This window comes from Pelodiscus sinensis, unplaced genomic scaffold, assembly GCF_049634645.1.
Source record: "Pelodiscus sinensis isolate JC-2024 unplaced genomic scaffold, ASM4963464v1 ctg48, whole genome shotgun sequence".
Classification (NCBI taxonomy): domain Eukaryota; kingdom Metazoa; phylum Chordata; order Testudines; family Trionychidae; genus Pelodiscus; species Pelodiscus sinensis.
This window is the reverse complement of record NW_027466011.1, coordinates 491,748-514,318: the sequence shown is the minus strand read 5'-3', so window position 1 is coordinate 514,318 and position 22,571 is coordinate 491,748. Positions and strand designations below refer to the sequence as shown.

The following is a 22,571-nucleotide window of genomic DNA, read 5'->3' as shown; positions in this document are numbered from 1 at the left end:
ACAGCCTGTACCCACCGGTACCCCGTTGCTACCCACAGCCTACCGGCACACCATTTCTACCTACAGCCTGTACCCACCGGTACCCCGTTGCTACCCACAGTCTACCGGCACACCATTTCTACCTACAGCCTGTACCCACCGGTACCCCGTTCCTACCCACAGCCTACCGGCACACCATTTCTACCTGCAGCCTGTACCCACCGGTACCCCGTTCCTACCCACAGCCTACCGGCACACCATTTCTACCTACAGCCTGTACCCACCGGTACCCCGTTGCTACCCACAGCCTACCGGCACACCATTTCTACCTACAGCCTGTACCCACCGGTACCCCGTTCCTACCCACAGCCTACCGGCACACCATTTCTACCTGCAGCCTGTACCCACCGGTACCCCGTTCCTACCCACAGCCTACCGGCACACCATTTCTACCTGCAGCCTGTACCCACCGGTACCCCGTTGCTACCCACAGCCTACCGGCACACCATTTCTACCTACAGCCTGTACCCACCGGTACCCCGTTCCTACCCACAGCCTACCGGCACACCATTTCTACCTACAGCCTGTACCCACCGATACCCCGTTCCTACCCACATCTGCTGGCACCCAATTTCTACCTGCAGCCTGTATCCACCGGTACCCCGTTCCTACCCACATCTGCTGGCACCCAATTTCTACCTGCAGCCTGTACCCACCGGTACCCCGTTCCTACCCACATCTGCTGGCACCCAATTTCTACCTGCAGCCTGTATCCACCGGTACCCCGTTCCTACCCACATCTGCCGGCACCCAATTTCTACCTACAGCCTGTACCCACCGGTACCCCGTTCCTACCATATCTGCTGGCACCCAATTTCTACCTGCAGTCTGTACCCACCAGTACCCCGTTCCTACACACAGCCTATGCCCACTGGCACGCTGTTCTTACCTACAGCCTGCCGGCACCCCATTCCTACCCACAGCCTGTACCCACCAGCACCCTGTTGCTACCCACAGCCTGCCGGCACCCTGTTCCTACCCTCAGCTTGCCGGCACCCCGTTCCTACCCACAACGTGCTCCCACTGGCACCCCGTTCCAACCCACAGCCTGCTGGCAGCCCCTTCCCACCCACACCCTGTTCCCACCGGCACCCATTCCTGCCCACAACCTGCCGGCACCCCATTCTCCCCGGCAGCTCACGCTGTGCCCACCTTAGCACTTTGCTCTCTTGCCTTCTGTTGAGTGAGCTGCTTGGAGCGTTCCCTGGAGCCCAGCTGGGAACCGGGGAGCAGAGGCAGCGAACGCGCTGCCCAACGCTGGCCACAGGGCTGCATGCGGGACTCAGTGCCAATGGCCTCACTCCCCATGCCTGTTGGGCCCTGAACTAATGGCAGCTCCACCCTTCCGCTTTGCCCCACAAGCCCAACGACCCCCAGCTCTGCCAGCCAGGGGGTGAGTTTTACAGTCAGAGCCCCTGCTGGCAAACTAGAACCCAGCCGGAATAGGTGGCACCACCCTCTCCGCGGTGCCTTGCCCCGAGGCTACGGAGACGTTCAGGGCACACCAGCCCTAGGCTCAGCTAGTCACCCCAGCCTAGTGTAACCGCTCAGCACTGGGCAGTGACGCGTGCCGTTAACACGGTACAGCCTGTGGGCCCATTTATTCCAGCTGAATCCACCAGCCTCCACAGAGCCCCTTCTCCCACCCGCTCCCTCGCTGGCTGCTGCGGGGCTTCAGGCGCTAATCGTGGAGTCTCTGGTGGCGGACGAGCGCCGAGCTTTGGCTGAAGCCGGCTCCGCACTCGTGGCAGGCGAAGGGCCGCTCCCCGGTGTGGACGTGCCGGTGCCGGAGCAGCGCGGAGCTGACAGCAAAGCGACGCCCGCACTCGGCACAGCAGAAGGGCGCCACCCCGGCGTGCCGGCGGCGGTGCTGGCGGAGGGTGGCGCGGGCGGCGAACGTGGCCCCGCAGTCCCGGCAGGGGAAGGGGCGCTGGCCGGCATGCAGGCGCTGGTGGTGCTGCAGGGTGGCAGCCCGGGTGAAGCCCTTGCCACAGTCGGCGCAGGCGTAGGGGCGCTCGCCTGTGTGCAGCCGCCGGTGCTGGATCAGCGCGGTGGCCTGGGCGAATCGCTCCCGGCACTGCCCACACCGGAAGGGGCGCTCGCCAGTATGGGTACGGCAGTGGGCTGCCAGGTGGGCGCTGCGGGCGAAGGCGGCCCCGCAGTCCGGGCAGGGGAAGGGGCGCTCGCCGGTGTGGGAGCGCTGGTGCCGCAGCAGGTTTGAGCTCTGGCTGAAGGCCCGGCCGCACTCGGTGCAGCGGAAGGGGCGCTCGCCGGTGTGGGACTGGCGGTGGCGGGCCAGGTCGGCCTTGGTGCCGAAGGCCCGGGTGCAGTCGCTGCAGCGGAAGGGGCGCTCGCCGGTGTGCGTGCGCCGGTGCTGGGCCAGGTTGGCGTTCTGGGTGAAGCGCTTGCCGCACTCGGCGCAGGCAAAGGGGCGCTCCCCAGTGTGGATCCGCTCGTGCTTCACCAGGCGGGCGCTCACAGCGAAGCCACGGCCACATTCGGCGCACACATACCGCTGCTGAGTGCCACGGGGCTTGGCAGGGGTGTCTGGCTGCTGCCTGGTGCTGCTCCTCCTTCCCGACCGACGCAGGCTCCCGGCCCGCTCTGAGCGCTGGCAAACAGCTCCACCTGCCCGGGGAGCCCCGTCCTCGCCTGCCCTGCCGTCTGCTGAGAGGCCAAGGAGATCCTGCGGCGAGTGGCTCCCTGCGGCAGAACAAAAGGACCCTGCCAGATGGGGAGGCATCACTAAGGAACCTCTGCTTGTGGGGCTGCCCCCCAGGCCCAGTTCTGCCCCATGTCCCACCTGAGACAGCAGGGCTGGGGGATTCCCCAGGCCAGTGGGGCCGAATCACAGGGAACTAGCAGCAGCTCTTTGGCCGTCCTTAGACCCTTCCTCACCTGGGATGGCACCACGTGGCATCTCGGGATCTGGGACCAGCAGCTCCTGTCCGTGCTCCATCTGGGCGTTGGGGGGGAGATGGATTCCTTCCATCTGCTGGAAGGGAGGAGATGGGTGAGATGGATTCCTGCCCCATTTCCAAGCCCCGTTACCCCCAGACACAGTGGTTCTGAACTCAGCATCTGCGCAAAAGCTCGGGCACCGGATTATACTCGAACCCCCAGCTCTGCCCAGCCCATGAAGCTTCACTCCCTGCACTGAGCTGCGCCCAGCTGCCGCCACAGGCCTGGCGAGAAATAACAGCGTCAGAATTGCAGGGGGAGCGGGGATCCCGGTGGGGGGCCCGGCTGGGGCACAAAGGCGCCCACTCCCCGTGCCAGGCCCCAGGGCGGTCAGCTCTTGGCCAGGGAGAGCCAGGGGACCGGCCCGGGTCCCACACCCCTGCAGGAGCCGCCAGCCATGCCCAGAGCTGCCTTTGGAGACCGCGGGAGCCGCTCCGCCCGCCCGGGGACCCGGCCGTTCCCAGCACTCCGCCAGCCTGGGGACCAGCCCCCTGGGGACCCCGCCCAGCCCGGCCAGAGGCTGCAGGGCCGCGGCCCCACTGCTCCCCCCTCCCCGTTACCGGAGCCCCGGCGGGGCCGCTCCTTGCCTCGCCCCGGGGGCCCGAGCGCTGGGCCGGGGGCGGCGCCGCGGAACGAGCCCGTCTGGCGCCGCCTCCTCCGGCTGTTCGGGGCGCCCCGGCGGGCTGCCTGCAGCAGGGACACGGGCCGAGACGGGGGGCCCCGGGGGTATGCGAGTGCGCGCGCGGGTCCCCCGCCTGTGTGCGCGTGTGGGAACCCCCCGGTGTGCGTGTGTGGGAACCCCCCCGGTGTGCGCGTGTGTGGGAACCCCCCCTGTGTGCGCGTGTGGGAACCCCCCCAGTGCGCGCGTGTGGGAACCCCCCCAGTGCGCGTGTGGGAACCCCCCAGTGTGCGCGCGGGTCCGCCCGCCTGTGTGCGCGTGTGGGAACCCCCCCAGTGTGCGCGCGGGTCCCCCGCCTGTGTGCGCGTGTGGGAACCCCCCCAGTGTGCGCGCGGGTCCCCCGCCTGTGTGCGCGTGTGGGAACCCCCCGGTGTGCGTGTGTGGGAACCCCCCCAGTGTGCGCGCGGGTCCCCCGCCTGTGTGCGCGTGTGGGAACCCCCCGGTGTGCGTGTGTGGGAACCCCCCCAGTGCGTGTGTGGGAACCCCCCCAGTGCGCGTGTGGGAACCCCCCCAGTGTGCGCGTGTGGGAACCCCCCAGTGTGCGCGCGGGTCCGCCCGCCTGTGTGCACGTGTGGGAACCCCCCCAGTGTGCGCGCGGGTCCCCCGCCTGTGCGCGCGTGTGGGAACCCCCCAGTGTGCGCGCGGGTCCGCCCGCCTGTGCGCGCGTGTGGGAACCCCCCAGTGTGCGCGCGGGTCCGCCCGCCTGTGTGCACGTGTGGGAACCCCCCCAGTGTGCGCGCGGGTCCCCCGCCTGTGTGTGGGAACCCCCCCGGTGTGCGCGCGGGTCCCCCGCCTGTGTGTGGGAACCCCCCCGTGTGCGTGTGTGGGAACCCCCCCAGTGTGCGCGCGGGTCCCCCGCCTGTGTGCGCGTGTGGGAACCCCCCCAGTGCGCGCGGGTCCCCCGCCTGTGTGCGCGTGTGGGAACCCCCCCAGTGTGCGCGGGTCCCCCGCCTGTGTGCGCGTGTGGGAACCCCCCCAGTGTGCGCGCGGGAACCCCCCCAGTGTGCGCGCGGGTCCCCCGCCTGTGTGCGTGTGTGGGAACCCCCCCGGTGTGCGTGTGTGGGAACCCCCCCTGTGTGCGCGTGTGTGGGAACCCCCCCAGTGTGCGCGTGTGGGAACCCCCCCAGTGCGCGCGTGTGGGAACCCCCCCAGTGCGCGTGTGGGAACCCCCCAGTGTGCGCGCGGGTCCCCCGCCTGTGTGTGGGAACCCCCCCGGTGTGCGCGCGGGTCCCCCGCCTGTGTGTGGGAACCCCCCCGGTGTGCGCGCGGGTCCCCCGCCTGTGTGTGGGAACCCCCCCGTGTGCGTGTGTGGGAACCCCCCCAGTGTGCGCGCGGGTCCCCCGCCTGTGTGCGCGTGTGGGAACCCCCCCAGTGCGCGCGGGTCCCCCGCCTGTGTGCGCGTGTGGGAACCCCCCCAGTGTGCGCGGGTCCCCCGCCTGTGTGCGCGTGTGGGAACCCCCCCAGTGTGCGCGCGGGAACCCCCCCAGTGTGCGCGCGGGTCCCCCGCCTGTGTGCGTGTGTGGGAACCCCCCCGGTGTGCGTGTGTGGGAACCCCCCCGGTGTGCGTGTGTGGGAACCCCCCCGGTGTGCGCGTGTGGGAACCCCCCCTGTGTGCGCGTGTGGGAACCCCCCCAGTGCGCGCGTGTGGGAACCCCCCCAGTGTGCGCGCGGGTCCGCCCGCCTGTGTGCGCGTGTGGGAACCCCCCCAGTGTGCGCGCGGGTCCCCCGCCTGTGTGCGCGTGTGGGAACCCCCCCAGTGTGCGCGCGGGTCCCCCGCCTGTGTGCGCGTGTGGGAACCCCCCGGTGTGCGTGTGTGGGAACCCCCCCAGTGTGCGCGCGGGTCCCCCGCCTGTGTGCGCGTGTGGGAACCCCCCGGTGTGCGTGTGTGGGAACCCCCCCAGTGCGTGTGTGGGAACCCCCCCAGTGCGCGTGTGGGAACCCCCCCAGTGCGCGCGTGTGGGAACCCCCCAGTGTGCGCGCGGGTCCGCCCGCCTGTGTGCACGTGTGGGAACCCCCCCAGTGTGCGCGCGGGTCCCCCGCCTGTGTGCGCGTGTGGGAACCCCCCCAGTGTGCGCGCGGGTCCCCCGCCTGTGTGTGGGAACCCTCCCGGTGTGCGCGCGGGTCCCCCGCCTGTGTGTGGGAACCCCCCCGTGTGCGTGTGTGGGAACCCCCCCAGTGTGCGCGCGGGTCCCCCGCCTGTGTGCGCGTGTGGGAACCCCCCCAGTGCGCGCGGGTCCCCCGCCTGTGTGCGCGTGTGGGAACCCCCCCAGTGTGCGCGGGTCCCCCGCCTGTGTGCGCGTGTGGGAACCCCCCCAGTGTGCGCGCGGGAACCCCCCCAGTGTGCGCGCGGGTCCCCCGCCTGTGTGCGCGTGTGGGAACCCCCCCGCCTGTGTGTGGGACCCCCCCCGGTGTGCGCGTGTGTGGGAACCCCCCCTGTGTGCGCGTGTGTGGGAACCCCCCCAGTGTGCGCGCGGGTCCGCCCACCTGTGTGCTCGTGTGTGGGAACCCCCCGCTGTGTGTGTGCGGGAACCCCCCCGGTGTGCGCGCGGGTCCCCCCGCCTGTGTGCGCGTGTGTGGGAACCCCCCCGGTGTGTGCGTGTGTGGGAACCCCCCCAGTGTGTGCGTGTGTGGAAACCCCCCCGGTGTTTGTGTGTGCACCCTCCAGCCCTGGGGTGCGTGTGCACCCCACGGCTGCATGTGTGTGTGCGCTCCCTCTGGCCCCGGGGCCTGTGTGTGTCTGTGTGTGTGTGTGTGTGTGTGTGTGTGTGTGTTCTCTCCCCCGACCTGAGCTATGTGTTTGTCTGGTTAGCAGAGCTCAGCACGCAGCACCCAGACCCACTTGCACCATTCCGCAGAAGGCAGCTTCTGCCCAGGGCCATCGCCCGAGCCTGCTGGGCCGAAAGCAGTACCCAGGGCAGCAGGCTCCATTTACCTGGCCGCTGGGCACAGGCTGAGGCCTAACAACACGGGCTCCTCCTTCCTCCCCACTCCAGCGTCCTGCGGTTCCCTAATGGGGACGCTCTGCTGGGACAGTCATCCCTTATCAGTCGGCAGGTGCAGGGGGGCTTGTGAGCCGGCTGGGAGTCAGCACACACTGGTCAGCAGTTTCAGTCCAGAACCGTGCACAGAACATGCGGCCAGGGGTCGGTTAGACAGAATCTCTTACTGCCTCCGCATACAGCCATGACCACCCGCATCTCGCATCCCGTGTGCAGGTCTGGTCGCCCAGTCTCCCACCAGACACACCAGCCTAGGAAAAGCTGTGCAAAGAGCTAGCAAAAATGGCTCCGGGCACGACTCGCTGCCGTGCGAGGAGAGGCTGGAGGGGACCCTGGAAAAGAGAGCGTGGCGGGTCTATAGCATCGTCACTGGTCTGGACCCAGTAAAGGCAGTGCTCTGGGTTACCCTGCTCTATCCATCCCCCGTGCAGCACCTGGCACTGGCCACTGTCTGCGCTGGGCTAGAGGGGCCTTTGCTCTGACCCAGGAGGCTGCTCTGGGCCTTCGAGCAGGAACACTCCTTGTGAGGCTCCTAGAGAGCTGAACCCGCCCAGTACAGAGAAGGCAAAGGGAGAAAGGGTGAATAACGGAACAAGCAAGAGAGAGATGGAGGGGCGAGTGGAGTGAGAGAGAGGGGCAGGGGAGGGATTTGTAGGCAGACAGGGGTGGGGTTAGGACGAGGGGTGCGGGGGAAGGGTGCAGGTATGAGGAGGTGTGGGGTTACAGTGGGGGCGCAGGACGGCTGTGTAGGTGCATGGGGGATGCACAAGGGGGGTGCAGGTAGAAGGGGCGGGGACAGAAGTAGGTGACAGCAGGGGTGTAGGGTTAGAATGAAGGCACAGGACAGGAGGGTGCACAAAGGGGGGGCAGGGTTAGAGTCGGGCTCAGGACGGAAGTGTGTGTAGGCAGGGTGTGTGCGCAAGGAGAGTGTGCAAAGGGGCAGAGTTAGAAGTGGGGGTGCAGGATGGGGTGCACAAGTGAGGGCGGAGGTAGAAGGGGCAGGGATAGAAGTGGGGGTGCATGGAGCACACAAGGGGAGCAGAGTTAGAGGGCTGCAGGGCAGGGATGTGTAGGCGGGACGTACACGGAGGGATGAAGGCCAGGGATGTGTGAGTGAGGGGATGTGCGGGGGTGTAGGGCATGGGGGGTGTAGGCGGGGAGGGTGCACGGGGGTGCAGGGCATGGGGGGTGTAGGCGGGGAGGGTGCACGGGGGTGCAGGCCTGGGCGGTGTAGGCGGGGAGGGTGCACGGGGGTGCAGGCCTGGGCGGTGTAGGCGGGGAGGGTGCAGGCCTGGGGGGGTGCACGCGGAGGGGTGCAGGGCAGGGGGTGCAGGCCTGGGGGGTGCAGGCGGGGAGGGTGCACGGGAGGTGCAGGGCGGGGGTGCAGGCGGGGAGGGTGCAGGCCTGGTGGGTGTAAGCGGGGAGGGTGCACGGGGGTGCGGGCCTGGGGGGTGTAGGCGGGGAGGGTGCAGGCCTGGAGGGGTGCACGCGGGAGGGGTGCAGGCGGGGGGGGGGTGCAGGCGGGGAGGGTGCATGGGGTGCAGGGCAGGGGGTGCAGGCGGGGAGGGTGCAGGCAGGGAGGGTGCATGGTGGTGCAGGGATGGGGGGTGCAGGGCTGGAGGGTGCATTGTGGTGCAGGGCTGGGGGGTACAGGGCAGGGGGTGCAGGCGGGGGGGTGCATGGTGGTGCAGGGCTGGGGGGTGCATGGGGTGCAGGCTGGGAGGGTGCATGGGGGTGCAGGGCAGGGGGTGCAGGCAGGAAGGGTGCATGGGGGTGCAGGGCTGGAGGCTGCAGGCAGGGAGGATGCATGGGGGTGCAGGGCTGGGGGTGCATGGGGGTGCAGGCTGGGAGGGTGCAGGCGGGGGGGTGCATGGGGGTTCAGGGCAGGGTGTGCAGGCAGGAAGGGTGTATGGGGGTGCAGGGCTAGGGGGTGCAGGGCTGGAGGGTGCATGGGGGTACAGGGCTGGGGGGTACAGGGCAGGAGGGTGCATTGTGGTGCAGGGCTGGGGGGTGCAGGGCAGGAGGTGCATGGTGGTGCAGGGCTGGGGGGTGCAGGGCAGGGGGTGCAGGCGGGGAGGGTGCATGGGGGTGCAGGGCAGGGGGTGCAGGCGGGGAGGGTGCATGGGGGTGCAGGGCAGGGGGTGCAGGCGGGGAGGGTGCATGGGGGTGCAGGGCTGGGGGGTGCAGGGCAGGGGGTGCAGGCTGGGAGGGTGCACGGTGGTGCAGGGCTGGGGGGTGCAGGGCAGGGGGTGCAGGCTGGGAGGGTGCATGGGGGTGCAGGGCTGGAGGCTGCAGGCAGGGAGGATGCATGGGGGTGCAGGGCTGGAGGCTGCAGGCAGGGAGGATGCATGGGGGTGCAGGGCTGGAGGCTGCAGGCAGGGAGGATGCATGGGGGTGCAGGGCTGGAGGCTGCAGGCAGGGAGGATGCATGGGGGTGCAGGGCAGGGGGTGCAGGCGGGGAGGGTGCATGGGGGTGCAGGGCAGGGGGTGCGTGTAGGCGGGGTGTGCACAAGGGGGCGGGGTTAGAAGTGGGGGAGTCGCGCAGGGGCAGATCGAGGCGCCCGCTCGAGCTCCCACTCCTGGAGCCCCGCCCCCTGCTCACAGCCAGGGCTACGCGGGAGCGGGGCATGCCGGGAGGCGAAGTGCTTAGCAGCTCAGCGCCCAGGAGCACGCTGTGAAGTTCCGCTGTGGCGCGGGGCATGCCGGGAGTTGTAGTTCTGAACAGCTCGGCGTCCAAGAGCACGCGACGAGCAGGCACAAGTCATGCTGGGAAATTCCACGTGAGCCCGCGGCATGCCGGGAGACGTAGTCCTGGGATGTGCAGAGCGGGCGTCCCGGGCCGGCATGTCTGTGAGGCCCTGACTTGGGCATGCGCAGGAGAGCACACTACCCCAACAAGGGAACGCACACCCGTGCACCAGCACACACATACTCATGCACCAGCAATGTGTGCACTCACACCCATGCACCAACAAACACATCCATGCACTAGCAACGCATGCACTCACACCCATGCACCAATAAACACAGCTGTGCACCAGCAATACGTGCACCAACACACACCCGTTCATCAGCAACACATGCACTAAAACTCAAACCCATGCACCAACACACACGTGTGCACGAGCAATTCGTGCACCAACATACACCCGTAACCAGCAATGCACACCTATGCACCAGAAATACACACCTGTACATCAGCAATTCATGCATCAGCAAACGCACACCCATGCACCAACAATGCATACCCGTGCACCAGCAATGCACAGCTATGCACCAGAAATACACACCTGTACATCAGCAATTCATGCATCAGCAAACGCACACCCATGCACCAACAATGCATACCCGTGCACCAGCAATGCACAGCTATGCACCAGAAATACACACCTGTACATCAGCAATTCATGCATCAGCAAACGCACACCCGTGCACCAACAATGCATACCCGTGCACCAGCAATGCACACATGCCCATACATCAGCAGTAATGCATGCCTATACACGAATGCATGCCTGCAGACTAGCAATACCACCCGTCAGACATTAGCAGTACTGCACACATGCACTCCCATACAGTAGCTGTGGGATACACCAGCAACTGGCAGCAACACACCCTTCCACTAGCCGTAGTGCAAACCATATACTAGCAGGAACACACCCATACAGTAGCTGTAATGCACACCCATACATTAGCAGTAATACCCCCCCCCCAATATCAGTAACACACATCCAGACATTAGCAGGACCCTCCCACACTATCAGTAACACACAACCAGACACCATCAGGAAACCCTCCCTCCCGACGAGACACTAACAGGACCCCCCCCACACGAGACACTAGCAGGACCCCCCCTACACACACCCGAGCAGGAACAGACACGAGCAGGAACCTCCCCCACTAGCAGGAACACACACTGGCCCTAAGGCAGCTGCGGGGCCGGGCTGAGCCGAGCGCACGCCCCGTGGCTGCAGGACCGCACAGGGCTGTCTCCGTGGGTCGGGTCCGGGGCTCCCGTGACGGCAGGTGAGGCGCGTAGCGGGGTGGCCTGATGCGGCGGGGACGGGCGCGAGTCCGGGCAGGAGCGCAGCGCAGCGCAGGGCAGGGCCGCAGGGCGCCGAGCGCAGCGCCGGAGGGAACCGACCTCCCCAGCCCGGCCCGGGGCTCCAGTAAGGAGGGGGGGGGCTCGGGTCCCGGTGCCGCCTGGACCCGTGGGGGGTGGGAGCGGCTCCTCCTCCGGCTGCGTGTGTGTGAATGAGAGAGATCCGTGTGTGTGTGTGTGTGTGTGTGAGAGCGAGGGGAATCCGCGTGTGTGTGAATGAGAGAGAGATCCGTGTGTGTGTGTGTGTGAGAGCGAGGGGAATCCGCGTGTGTGTGAATGAGAGAGAGATCCGTGTGTGTGTGTGTGAGAGAGCGAGGGGAATCCGCGTGTGTGTGAATGAGAGAGAGATCCGTGTGTGTGTGTGTGTGTGTGAGAGCGAGGGGAATCCGCGTGTGTGTGAATGAGAGAGAGATCCGTGTGTGTGTGTGTGAGAGAGCGAGGGGAATCCGCGTGTGTGTGAATGAGAGAGAGATCCGTGTGTGTGTGTGTGTGTGTGTGAGAGAGCGAGGGGAATCCGCGTGTGTGTGAATGAGAGAGAGATCAGTGTGTGTGTGTGTGTGTGTGTGAGAGAGCGAGGGGAATCCGCGTGTGTGTGAATGAGAGAGAGATCCGTGTGTGTGTGTGTGTGTGTGTGTGTGTGAGTGAGGGGAATCCGCGTGTGTGTGAATGAGAGAGAGATCCGTGTGTGTGTGTGTGTGTGTGTGTGTGTGTGTGTGAGTGAGGGGAATCCGCGTGTGTGTGAATGAGAGAGAGATCCGTGTGTGTGTGTGTGTGTGTGTGAGAGCGAGGGGAATCCGCGTGTGTGAATGAGAGAGAGATCCGTGTGTGTGTGTGTGTGTGTGTGTGAGAGAGCAAGGGGAATCCGCATGTGTGTGAATGAGAGAGAGATCCGTGTGTGTGTGTGTGAATGAGAGAGAGATCCGTGTGTGTGTGTGTGTGTGTGTGTGAGAGCGAGGGGAATCCGCATGTGTGTGAATGAGAGAGAGATCCGTGTGTGTGTGTGTGTGAATGAGAGAGAGGTGTGTGTGTGTGTGTGTGTGAGAGCGAGGGGAATCCGCGTGTGTGTGAATGAGAGAGAGATCCGTGTGTGTGTGAGAGCGAGGGAAATCCGCGTGTGTGTGAATGAGAGAGAGATCAGTGTGTGTGTGTGTGTGTGTGTGAGAGAGCGAGGGGAATCCGCGTGTGTGTGAATGAGAGAGAGATCCGTGTGTGTGTGTGTGTGTGTGAGTGAGGGGAATCCGCGTGTGTGTGAATGAGAGAGAGATCCGTGTGTGTGTGTGTGTGTGTGTGTGTGTGTGAGTGAGGGGAATCCGCGTGTGTGTGAATGAGAGAGAGATCCGTGTGTGTGTGTGTGTGTGTGAGAGCGAGGGGAATCCGCGTGTGTGAATGAGAGAGAGATCCGTGTGTGTGTGTGTGTGTGTGTGTGAGAGAGCAAGGGGAATCCGCATGTGTGTGAATGAGAGAGAGATCCGTGTGTGTGTGTGTGAATGAGAGAGAGATCCGTGTGTGTGTGTGTGTGTGTGTGAGAGCGAGGGGAATCCGCATGTGTGTGAATGAGAGAGAGATCCGTGTGTGTGTGTGTGTGTGAATGAGAGAGAGGTGTGTGTGTGTGTGTGTGTGTGTGTGTGTGAGAGCGAGGGGAATCCGCGTGTGTGTGAATGAGAGAGAGATCCGTGTGTGTGTGAGAGCGAGGGAAATCCGCGTGTGTGTGAATGAGAGAGAGATCAGTGTGTGTGTGTGTGTGTGTGTGAGAGAGCGAGGGGAATCCGCGTGTGTGTGAATGAGAGAGAGATCCGTGTGTGTGTGTGTGTGTGTGTGTGTGTGTGTGAGCGAGGGAAATCCGCGTGTGTGTGAATGAGAGAGAGATCCGTGTGTGTGTGTGTGTGTGTGTGTGTGTGTGTGTGAGTGAGGGAAATCCGCGTGTGTGTGAATGAGAGAGAGATCCGTGTGTGTGTGTGTGTGAATGAGAGAGAGATCCGTGTGTGTGTGTGTGTGTGAGAGAGCGAGGGGAATCCGCGTGTGTGTGAATGAGAGAGAGATCCGTGTGTGTGTGTGAGAGGTAAATCCGTGTGTGTGTGAATGAGAGAGATGTGTGTGAAATCCATGTGTGTGAACAAGAGCCAGAGAAATCCATGTGTGTGTAAGTGTAATCCCCCGCCAGCCAGCCAGCCAGCCAGCCAGCGTGCCTTCACCAACGCAATAATGGGTCTTTATTCCCTGGTTGGGGGCGGTGGGGGAGTCTCCTCCCTGCATTTCTGAGGTGGGGGCCTTGTGTGGTGCGCTGGGCACTGGTTTACCCCTGCATCCTTTCCTCTGCTCTTGCCCTTCCCTTTGAAGCCTCAGGTGCTGGGCAGTGTTACAGCCCTGATACCAGGCTAGATGGGCCCCTGCTCCCACTCAGCCTGGTGAACCCATGTGGGTAGCTGGCTTGGGGGGCCTGTCCCCAGGAACAGGAGCAACCACTATGACATCCAGGGCCCCTTTGTCTTGAGGGTTCCTGCAGAAGTGCTCATCTCCTTCAGGGGGAGGCAGGAGCGGCCGGGAGCTGTGGGGAGAGGTGACCCGCCAAGCACGGGACTCGTTATTTCAGAGCCTGGACGCACAGGGACTTGGCGGGGGTGGCTGCCAGGCAGAGCGGACCCCAGGGCAGGCAGACCTGCATTAGCCCACAGTCCTGACCCATTCCTCTCCTTCAGCAGGAGCTCTGCGACTCTGGAGGGTGGGGACAGTCAGAGGGGACTGGAGATTGGCCCCTCTGGTTTCCTGAGTGCCCTCGAGAGAGTCCTGGCCCCCTCGCTCACGGCTTGGAAGGAGGTGCGGAGACAGTGACGTGGGCAAACTGTGGGGCCAGTGTCTGCCAGGAGTCCTCAGCCCAGCACTGGCTCTGCAGTCCCTGGCCCTGGCTCCGGCCCAGCTGCAGGGCTGCTTGGGTTAGCCCTGCAAAGTTTCCCACCCCTGCTGGAGGGGGCACAGGCAGACTTTTGTCAAGGGGGGGTGGGGCAGGTGGGCTCAGGAACACACAGAGGCCTTGTCTACATGGGCACGTTTTGTCGCCAAAACCTGCTTTTTGGTGCCAAAACCGTGAGAGTGTTCACACTGCCGTGCGACTTTTTCAGAGAAAAACACCCAGTTTTGGCCACAAAAAACTTCCAGGCCTGGGAGAGACTTGTCTTTCTCCCTCCCTTTGTGGTCGACAGAGAGCTAGAGTGGACTCTGCTGTTGGTTTTGTGGAGAAAACTGGCATCCTCCAATATCCCATAATGCCTGCCCTGATGGCTATGCTCAGTGTTTTGTGATTTCTGCTGCCCTGCAGGCCTGCACCCTTTCCCCTTGTTCCCATCCAAGTATCCATTTCTGTCTTCCAGGCGCTGCTCCTCCTTCCGCTAGATTAACGAGGTTGCGTGGCCGCGCTTGGCCCCCCGTGTACTGCCCTGGCAGACTTTGGGTAACTACGTAAGTTGTTTGCCCCCTCTGATGCTAGAAGCCGTCTGGTTCGCTCCTGGTCTGCTTTGCTCTCTGCCTTTCCCATCACCTGCTGCCACCTGGAGCTTGGGGGCTACGGATTTACCCCCCTCTCTGCTCGGCTCGTCCCCATCTGTTGCGCAGCCCGGCTGTGTCGGCTGCAGCCTGAGGGCAGCGTGTCCCAAGCAAGCCCGATGTTTCCATGTGCCTGTCCTTTCCCTGCCGGCATAGATGCCCGTCTGCGCGCCCGTAGCTCGCTTTCGCAACCCCCCGGGAGCTGCCACGGCCTTGCAGAAGGCCGCCCTCGCCTGAGGGTTTCCCTTTGCTGCTGGCTCGGCCATGTCCCGGGGGATGTGTAATGCCCGTCTGGGCACCGGCGCAGCCACTAGGCCCCTGCTGGTTTTGTAGGTGCCCAAATCCCTGACAGTCCAATCCTGGCGCCTAAATCCCATTAGCTGCAGCCAGTCCCTGGCAGTGGGGGGGCCTGCGGCCCTGTCTCGGTGCCTGCACTGTAGGTGTCCTAGTGGCTGAGGCTGCTCTGACCTGACCTACCCCACGACCCCGAGGCTTGTGCTCTGGATTTGCTCCGCGTCCCAGCAGGTGATGGAGCCGTGAGCGAGGCCAGGATCGGGATGGAGCGTGAGGAGGGGGTCAGGAGAGCAGAGCCACCGGGGGACGCCGGCCAGAGCTGGCAGGAGGGCACCAGCCGCTTGGAAGAGGAACCGACCATGTGTGCCGAGTGCGGGCAGAGCTGTGGGGACGCCGCCGCCCTGCTGGCCCACCGGGGGGCGCCCTGCTGTGCTGTGGTGGCGAAGCCGTTTGGCTGCTCCGGCTGTGGGCGGCGGTTCAGCCGCAGCTCCAACCTGCTGCGGCACCAGCGGGTGCACACGGGCGAGCGCCCCTTCGCCTGTGCCGACTGCGGCCGGGCCTTCAGCCAGAGTGCACACCTGGCTAAGCACCGGCGCCTGCATGGCCCGGCGGGGCTGCCTCCCCCGGTGCCCGAGCGCAGCTTCAGCCGCAGCCCTGAGTTCCTGCAGTTCCAGCGGGCGCATGCTGGGCAGCGCCCCTTTGCCTGCCCTGACTGCGGCAAGTGCTTCGGCGCCGGCTCCTCCCTGGTGCAGCACCAGCGCATCCACACGGGCGAGCGCCCATTCCCCTGCCCGGACTGCGGCAAACGCTTCCTGCGGGCCCCGGACCTGGCGCTGCATCGGCGCATCCACACGGGCGAGCGCCCCTTCGCCTGCTCCGACTGTGGCCGGCGCTTCATCCGCGGCCCCGACCTGGCTCTGCACCGGCGCACCCACACCGGGGAGCGCCCATACCAGTGCGGCCAGTGCGGGCGCCGGTTCAGCCGTGGTCCCGGCCTCTTGCTCCACCAGCGCACCCACACCGGGGAGCGCCCCTACCAGTGCTCCGAATGTGGACGCCGGTTCAGCCGCCGGGCCAACCTGGGCCGGCACCTGGCCACCCACAGCACGGAGCCGGGGGGAGAATCCAGCACAGAGACCCTGATGCAGCCCAGACTCCCAGCTGAGGGGGAGGAGTCCCCAGGATTGAAGGGGCGGAGCTCCAAGGGGGAGGAGTCCCCAGGGCTGAAGGGGCGGAGCTCCAAGGGGGAGGAGTCCCCAGGGCTGAAGGGGCGGAGCTCCAAGGGGGAGGAGTCCCCAGGGCTGAAGGGGCGGAGCTCCAGCTCGCTGGGGGCACCCCTGGAGAAGTGCCAGAGCTGCCCGGACTGTGGGAAGGGCTTTGCCCAGCGCTCTCACCTGCTCGCTCACCAGCGTGTGCACACCGGGGAACGGCCTTTCCCCTGCCCGGACTGCAGCAAGCGCTTCAGCCAGAGCTCGGTGCTGGCCCGGCACCAGCGCACCCACACGGGCGAGCGCCCCTTCGCCTGCGGGGACTGTGGCCGGCGCTTTGCGGAGAGTGCGGTGCTGCTCCGGCACCAGGCTGTGCACTCTGGCGAGCGCCCTTACTGCTGCCTTGACTGCGGCCGGGGCTTCAGCCTCCGCGCCAACCTCCTCCAGCACCGGCGGCTCCATGCCCGGCGCCCCCACGCCTGCACCGACTGCGGCAAGGCCTTCGGCGAGCCTGCAGCACTGGCTGCCCACCGCAGCACCCGGCACGGGGCCGGCAAGCCCTTTGCCTGCACCGGCTGCGGCAAGCAGTTCGGCCGCAGCTCCACGCTGGCCCGGCACCGGCGCATCCACGCTGAGCGGCCCCACGACTGCACCCGCTGCGGCCGCAGCTTCGGGGAGAGCGCCGAGCTGGCCCAGCACCTGCGGGTGCACAGTGAGACCCCCTACGAGTGTGCCCGCTGTGGGGAGCGCTTTGCCCAGAGCCAGGCACTCCTCTCACACCAGGCCGTGCACGCCCAGCCATACTCCGGGCAGGGCCAGGTTGAGCCTGGGGATAGCAGCCTGCCCCAGGCCCCACCCGTGTCCTGCCAGAGACTCCACACTGGGTAGGGACCCGGACAGAACCCAGGCGTCCTGGCTCCCAGTGCCCCCCGTGGTAACTCCTCGGCACCCCCTTCCCAGTGCTGGAACCCCCTCCCAGCCCGCTGCTCTGACCACGGTGGAGCCAGACTGAGGGGCACCTGCAGGCAGAGTTCCCTCTAAGCTTTTCCATCCATGTGTGGATTACATTTTGTTCTGTGCACCGAGGCATGAGCAGATGTGCACCACCAGTAGAAAGGAGGGATGTTCGATATCTGTTATTTTAGGAATTGCGTAACTCCAACATATTTTAGCTATTATACGGTTACTAAATTGCTCCCCAGGGTCAGGGCCCAGCAGCCAGTGTGCTCCTGGCTCCCAGCCTCACTCCTAGGAAGCCCCCACCACCTCGCACTGCTGCCCCTGTATCTGAGGCAGCAGCACAGGGTGGGGAGAGGCAGGCAATTACTTGGGGCCAGTGCTCCTGGGAAAGCCGGCTCCCGCTTGCCCACCATCCTGCGCTGCTGCCTCCAATAGAGAGGGGGGCGAGTGCAGGTCGTTTAACCGCATATACACCAACATCCCTTGTCAAAACACCTGCTCCCGGCTGTGGGCGCTGTGCCCATCAGCCAGGTGCCCTGGGATCTCTGCTGGGCGGCTGCCCACGCGCTCAGCTCTTGAGACACGGGCTCCAGGGTTCTTGGCCCTAAGGGGTGGGCAGCCAGGCCCCAGCTATGTGGAGCTCCGCGGAGATCTGAATGTGGCCCGTGCTACGGTGGCTGTTGAGACACCACACAGCAGCCTGTGGCTTGCGGCTGGTCTAGCGATCCTGGGCTGCTGGAGTGTGTGTATGGGGGGGAAGGAGGGGAGAAGGGCAGGAGCCAGGACTCCTGCATTTTCTCCCTGGCTCTGAGAGTGGAGGCTAGTGGTTGGTGTGTGTGGGGTGGCAGGGAAGGAGCCAGGACTCCTGCATTTTCTCCCTGGCTCTGGAAGGGAAGTGGGGGCTAGTGGTTAGCGCAAGAGGCTAGAAGCCAGGAGTCCTGATTGCCACGTGTCTGGACTGAGAAGGAGCCAGGACTCCTGCATTTTCTCCCTGGCTCTGGAAGGGAAGTGGAGGCTAGTGGTTAGCGCAAGAGGCTAGAAGCCAGGAGTCCTGATTGCCACGTGTCTGGACGGAGAAGGAGCCAGGACTCCTGCATTTTCTCCCTGGCTCTGGAAGGGAAGTGGGGGCTAGTGGTTAGCGCAAGAGGCTAGAAGCCAGGAGTCCTGATTGCCACGTGTCTGGACTGAGAAGGAGCCAGGACTCCTGCATTTTCTCCCTGGCTCTGGAAGGGAAGTGGGGGCTAGTGGTTAGTGCAAGAGGCTAGAAGCCAGGAGTCCTGATTGCCACGTGTCTGGACTGAGAAGGAGCCACGTGGGCTGTTACGTGAATGTTCAAAATAAACAGCCTCCCGTTAGACTGACCTCGTGGTGTGTCTGGGTGATACCCCACTTTGGGCAAATCGCTGCCCTCCTCCCTGCCTTGTTTTCCCTACCCGGCCTCTGGCGCCTGATTGGCAAATCAGCTCCCCCCCCCCCGGTGCTCTCACTGCCCCAGGCACAACGGTGCCATCTCTGGCTGGGGTGGGTAGCCACAGTGGCACCTGGGCCAGGCTCAGCAGCACCTGCTGCATCCCAGGGCTGGGAACAAACCCCGGCACAAGCAGCCGTGAGCCAAGCTGGACATGGCTGGGTGCTGGGGACCCCCCAGCCTTTGGGCTGGTGACACGGTGGAGCCTGCCCACCCCTGGGCACGGACTGGCCCAGGGCACCTGCCGGATCAGCTAGGAAGCGCCTCGGAGAAGAGCCCCCCGGCAATGCACTGGCCCTGACTGGAACACGCAGCCGGGCCGTTGCCCCATGTGCCCGGCTCTGGGCGCATTGCCGTCAGCGCGAGGCAGCAGCAGCGAACGCCACAGGGCACTCAGCCCCCAGTCCCTGCCTGGCCCCACAGGGCATGGCAGGCAGCTCACTGTGGGGTGCACAGCTTGCAGGCGGAGGGCTGGGCTCCCAGCCATGCAGAGTAAGCAGCTCTCTGCTAGCACGTGGGTTGGTTACCGAGCGCCCATGGGACTGCAAGCCAGGGCGGGGGGCAGGGAGCTCGCAGCCTGGGCTGTCCCCCCAGCGCCGACCAGCGCCCGGGGGAGCCCAGCCACACCCGCCAAGGGGAGATGCCCATGAGGCTGGGGGGCAAAGTGCAGTGGCACCGCCAGGCACAGGGAGCCTGGTGTCTCCGCCCCCAGCCATGTGCTGCATGCGGCGCCCAAGGTGCAGGGGGTCGTGTTCTCAGCCGGCTGGAGCGGGCACAGCCCAGGGCAGGCCAAGCGGGGAGCCAGAACCCAGGCCCTTGCAATGCCTGGTGCAGGAACGGTGCTGGACTTGGGGGGGAGTAGCATGGAAGCTCAGAGCTGTAAGTCCCTTTCCAGCCACACAGGGGCACTGAGCAGGGGTGGGGGGGAACAGGCCATGTGGGGAAACTGAGGTACAGCGAAGGTCACCTGGGGATAATCTAGCAAGGCTTCCAGCTGGCCACTCCCCTACACTGAGCAGAGTGAGGCGCTTGTAACTCATTGCGTGACCGTTGCTCCCCCCCCCCGCCCCCCTGCCAGGCATGCGTGCCCCCTCCCCACCAGGCTTCTGAGGCTCTGGCTAAATGGGGGGGGAGCTTTCCCCACAGGCGCAAGGGGGTGCCGTGCTGCAGGGAGTCCTGGCAGGGAGATGGGGGTGGGGGCAGAGCCAGGGTTCATGGGATTCTCCCCTGCCCGCCCCAGTCACATCTGGGCTCAGCCCCTTTGTCACACACGGCCAGGCACAGACGGCAGCTTCCTCTACAGATTTTATTGGTAAGGCTGGGATTGGCTGTCAGTCACTCCGCTAGAGCCCCAGCCCTGTGGATATACAGCTGCTACAGCCCGACAGAGCCCAATGCATCAGCAGTACAGTCAGAGGCAAGAGCCTGGTACGTTAGCAGTGCAGCCGAAGCCTGGTGGAGCCAGAGCCTGGCCCGGTGTTGTTACATCCGGAGCCTGGTGTGTCACTGGTACAGTCAGAGACAGGTCCATGGGCAGGACAGCTGGAACGCAGCAGCTACAGAGCTGGTACACTCAGACCCAGCCTGTTTCTGACAGGACCAGTTACACAGCCAATACAGGCAACATCTACTACATGCTCTGTCACCGTCAGAGCTTAGCCTTCTAGTGCCCAATACAGGCAGAGTGTTGACGGCCATAATGCTACACCATCTGGAGTCCATAACACCCGGAGCCCACTACTTAACAGTGCCCATTACAAACCAGTACAGCTAGAGCTGGTTACATACAAAACTGCTACAGTCAGAGTCCATTACAAAGATCAGCCACCAGAGCCTGGTACAATCGTTGAAACCGACCCCAGACTAAAGCTGTTACAGTCAGGGGCTGGTACAACCAGGCCCTTTCACAACTGGAACTCAAATCAGTCAGAACTGCTACAAGTGGGGCCTGCAACAGTTGGAGCCTATTACAGTCGGAGATCCCTGTGCTCAGAGCTTGGCACGGTCAGAACTGGGTCTGGTCGGAAAGGTGGTACAGCCAGAGGCCAGTTGAAAAAAAAAATCACATTCCTCCAAGCCTTCTCATACCACCACCAGCTCCACCCCCCTCCCGCAGCAGAGCAGTGCTCTGCCTGGGCCTTGCTCCAGCCCGCACGGCTCCTGCACGCACGCACACGCTGCTACACATCTAGGCAGGTTAGTGCACAATGCCCCGCCCCCTCGTGCCTGCACCCCCAGGGGAGACACCCCGAACTGTGGGAAATCACCAAGAAGGGACACGAAGTGGGGGCTGGGGAAGGCTTTGCAATGCATCCTGGGGAAGGGGGGGGTCACATCAGGCCAGACTTGGGTTGGGGGCGTTCCCAGAAAAGGGGCATCCAGGACAGACGGACGTACAGAGGGAGAGTGTGGACGGACCCCCGAAGGGGCAGGGGCAGAAGTCAGGGTGATGAGCCCCTAGAATCTCTCCCCCTCCACTAGCGAAATGGGTGGGGAGGGCGGGGGGAGGAAGGGGGTGGGGCCCAGGGCCCGGGGGCTGGTTATTTGGTTTTTAAAGGGTTAACGCTGGTTTGCTGCCGTTTCTGGGGTCGGGGCCTCCTCGGTTTAGTACCGTTAGGGGGGGCGTCGTGTGGCCCCTGGGCCGGAGGGCATTGTGGGGTAGCAGGAAGTCCCGGTCAGAGGCGGGAGGCGTCTCCATCCCCGTCCCCTCCTCTGCTCAGCAGGAGACCTCCATGGTGTGGGCGGAGCCCTCGGCGGCTGGCGGCAGCGGCGGCTGGGAGCTGCCCGACTCGCTGCTCTGGGACAGGGTGCGGGAGTGGCTCCCCTCCCCCGAGGCTGCGCTGGACAGGGAGGCGGTGCGGGAGCGCGACAGGCGCGTCATGCAGGAGGAGGCCACTGCAGGGAGACAGAAGGGCGGAGTCAGATTAGCCCCGCCCACACCGCCAGCCACAGGCCCCACCCCCAATTTGTACTTGTGCGTCTCAACAAGCTGTGGAGTGTGGGGTGGGCTGGGGCACAGCCCAGCAATGCGGGAGGGAGGTCCCCATGCTCGGATGGGTGTGTGTGCAGGGGGAGCCGGTGCAGGGTGTGTGAGGTGCATGGGGGCAGTGCAGGCTGTGTGCGCGGGGGGGGGATCCCCATGCTCGGATGGGTATGTGTGCAGGGGGAGCCGGTGCAGGGTGTGTGAGGTGCATGGGGGCAGTGCAGGCTGTGTGCGCGGGGGGGGGATCCCCATGCTCGGATGGGTGTGTGTGCAGGGGGAGCCGGTGCAGGTTGTGTGAGGTGCATGGGGGCAGTGCAGGGTGTGTGTGTGGGGGGGGGGGTCCCCATGCTCGGATGGGTGTGTGTGCAGGGGGAGCCGGGGCAGGGTGTGTGAGGTGCATGGGGGGCAGTGCAGGCTGTGTGTGTGGGGGGGTCCCCATGCTCGGATGGGTGTGTGTGCATGGGAGCAGTGCAGGCTGTGTGTGTGTGTGGGGGGGGTCCCCATGCTCGGATGGGTATGTGTGCAGGGGGAGCCGGTGCAGGTTGTGTGAAGTGCATGGGGGGCAGTGCAGGCTGTGTGTGTGTGTGTGGGGGGTCCCCATGCTCGGATGGGTATGTGTGCAGGGGGAGCCGGTGCAGGTTGTGTGAAGTGCATAGGGGGCAGTGCAGGCTGTGTGTGTGTGTGTGGGGGGGGTCCCCATGCTCCGATGGGTATGTGTGCAGGGGGAGCCGGTGCAGGTTGTGTGAAGTGCATGGGGGGCAGTGCAGGCTGTGTGTGGGGGGGGTCCCCATGCTCGGATGGGTATGTGTGCAGGGGGAGCCGGTGCAGGGTGTGTGAGGTGCATGGGGGCAGTGCAGGCTGTGTGTGGGGGGGGTCCCCATGCTCGGATGGGTGTGTGTGCAGGGGGGCAGTGCAGGCTGTGTGGGGGGGTAGCAGGGGAGGTACCTGACCCCATACTCAGTTTCCTGTCCAGGACGTAGGGGACTGGGAGAGACAGAGAGAGAGACATTTCAGGGACTGGCCCAGCTAGGGGGTGAGGGCAGGGCTGGGGGATCGGGACCCCCGTCGGCTACTCACTGTATCCCATGCCCTGCACGAAGTACTTGAAGGCCTCCGTCAGCTTCCCAGGCTGAGATGGGGCAAGAGAAAGATCAGACGCGCACCCTGCACCCGGGACCCCCCGGCCGCACCCCATGGCTGTGAGCCACGCTGCACCCCCAGCTCACAACCCTCCCTTACACACCCAGCTGGCCCCACAGCAGTGCTCACCCCATATATCCCGGCTGCACCCCCAGAGTACCCTCAGCTTTGCTGAGCCTCCCCCAGCACGTTTCCCCACCC

General features: G+C 65.1%; 3 protein-coding genes across 8 annotated transcripts in view; 1 reads left to right on the top strand and 2 right to left on the bottom strand.

The window, feature by feature from the left end:
• Positions 1-1,612: 1,612 nt before the first annotated feature.
• LOC142825940 (uncharacterized) lies at positions 1,613-3,621 on the bottom strand. Its single transcript, XM_075918185.1, has 3 exons — positions 3,561-3,621; positions 2,938-3,031; positions 1,613-2,742 (listed from the first exon to the last, which is right to left on the bottom strand). The coding sequence occupies exons 2-3, from the start codon at positions 3,029-3,031 to the stop codon at positions 1,721-1,723; spliced, it is 1,116 nt and encodes a 371-aa protein (XP_075774300.1). The 5' UTR covers positions 3,561-3,621; the 3' UTR covers positions 1,613-1,720.
• Positions 3,622-3,641: 20 nt separating this feature from the next.
• LOC142825939 (uncharacterized) lies at positions 3,642-20,660 on the top strand. 4 transcript variants are annotated; one of them, XM_075918176.1, is made up of 3 exons: positions 3,642-3,726; positions 14,146-14,233; positions 14,843-20,660. In XM_075918176.1, the coding sequence occupies exon 3, from the start codon at positions 14,875-14,877 to the stop codon at positions 16,705-16,707; it is 1,833 nt and encodes a 610-aa protein (XP_075774291.1). In that variant the 5' UTR covers positions 3,642-3,726; positions 14,146-14,233; positions 14,843-14,874; the 3' UTR covers positions 16,708-20,660. The 4 variants fall into 4 exon arrangements, with proteins under 4 accessions (XP_075774291.1, XP_075774292.1, XP_075774290.1 ...); XM_075918177.1 differs by having other exon boundaries at positions 14,840-20,660; XM_075918175.1 differs by lacking the exon at positions 3,642-3,726 and adding an exon at positions 10,497-10,704 and having other exon boundaries at positions 14,840-20,660.
• Positions 19,540-22,571, bottom strand: part of NDRG2 (NDRG family member 2) — a 19,157-nt gene continuing 16,125 nt past the window's right edge. The window contains exons 14-16 of one of the 3 annotated variants that reach the window (XM_075918182.1): positions 22,308-22,359; positions 22,181-22,214; positions 19,540-21,142 (exon numbers count right to left, since the gene is read on the bottom strand). In XM_075918182.1, coding sequence (XP_075774297.1) covers positions 20,923-21,142; positions 22,181-22,214; positions 22,308-22,359 — 306 coding nt within the window. In that variant the 3' untranslated portion in view covers positions 19,540-20,922. The remainder of the gene's footprint in view (positions 21,143-22,180; positions 22,215-22,307; positions 22,360-22,571) is intronic. The other 2 variants (XM_075918183.1, XM_075918184.1) reach the window with 2 other exon arrangements.

Bases quoted from the DNA above. Each gene is read 5' to 3' on its own strand.
- LOC142825939 (XM_075918176.1), top strand. From the start codon at position 14,875: ATGGAGCGTGAGGAGGGGGTCAGGAGAGCAGAGCCACCGGGGGACGCC.
- LOC142825940 (XM_075918185.1), bottom strand. From the start codon at position 3,031: ATGGAAGGAATCCATCTCCCCCCCAACGCCCAGATGGAGCACGGACAG. The intron at 2,743-2,937 runs GTGAGGAAGGGT...GTTCTGCCGCAG, and splicing joins GCCACGTGGTGCCATCCCAG to GGAGCCACTCGCCGCAGGAT.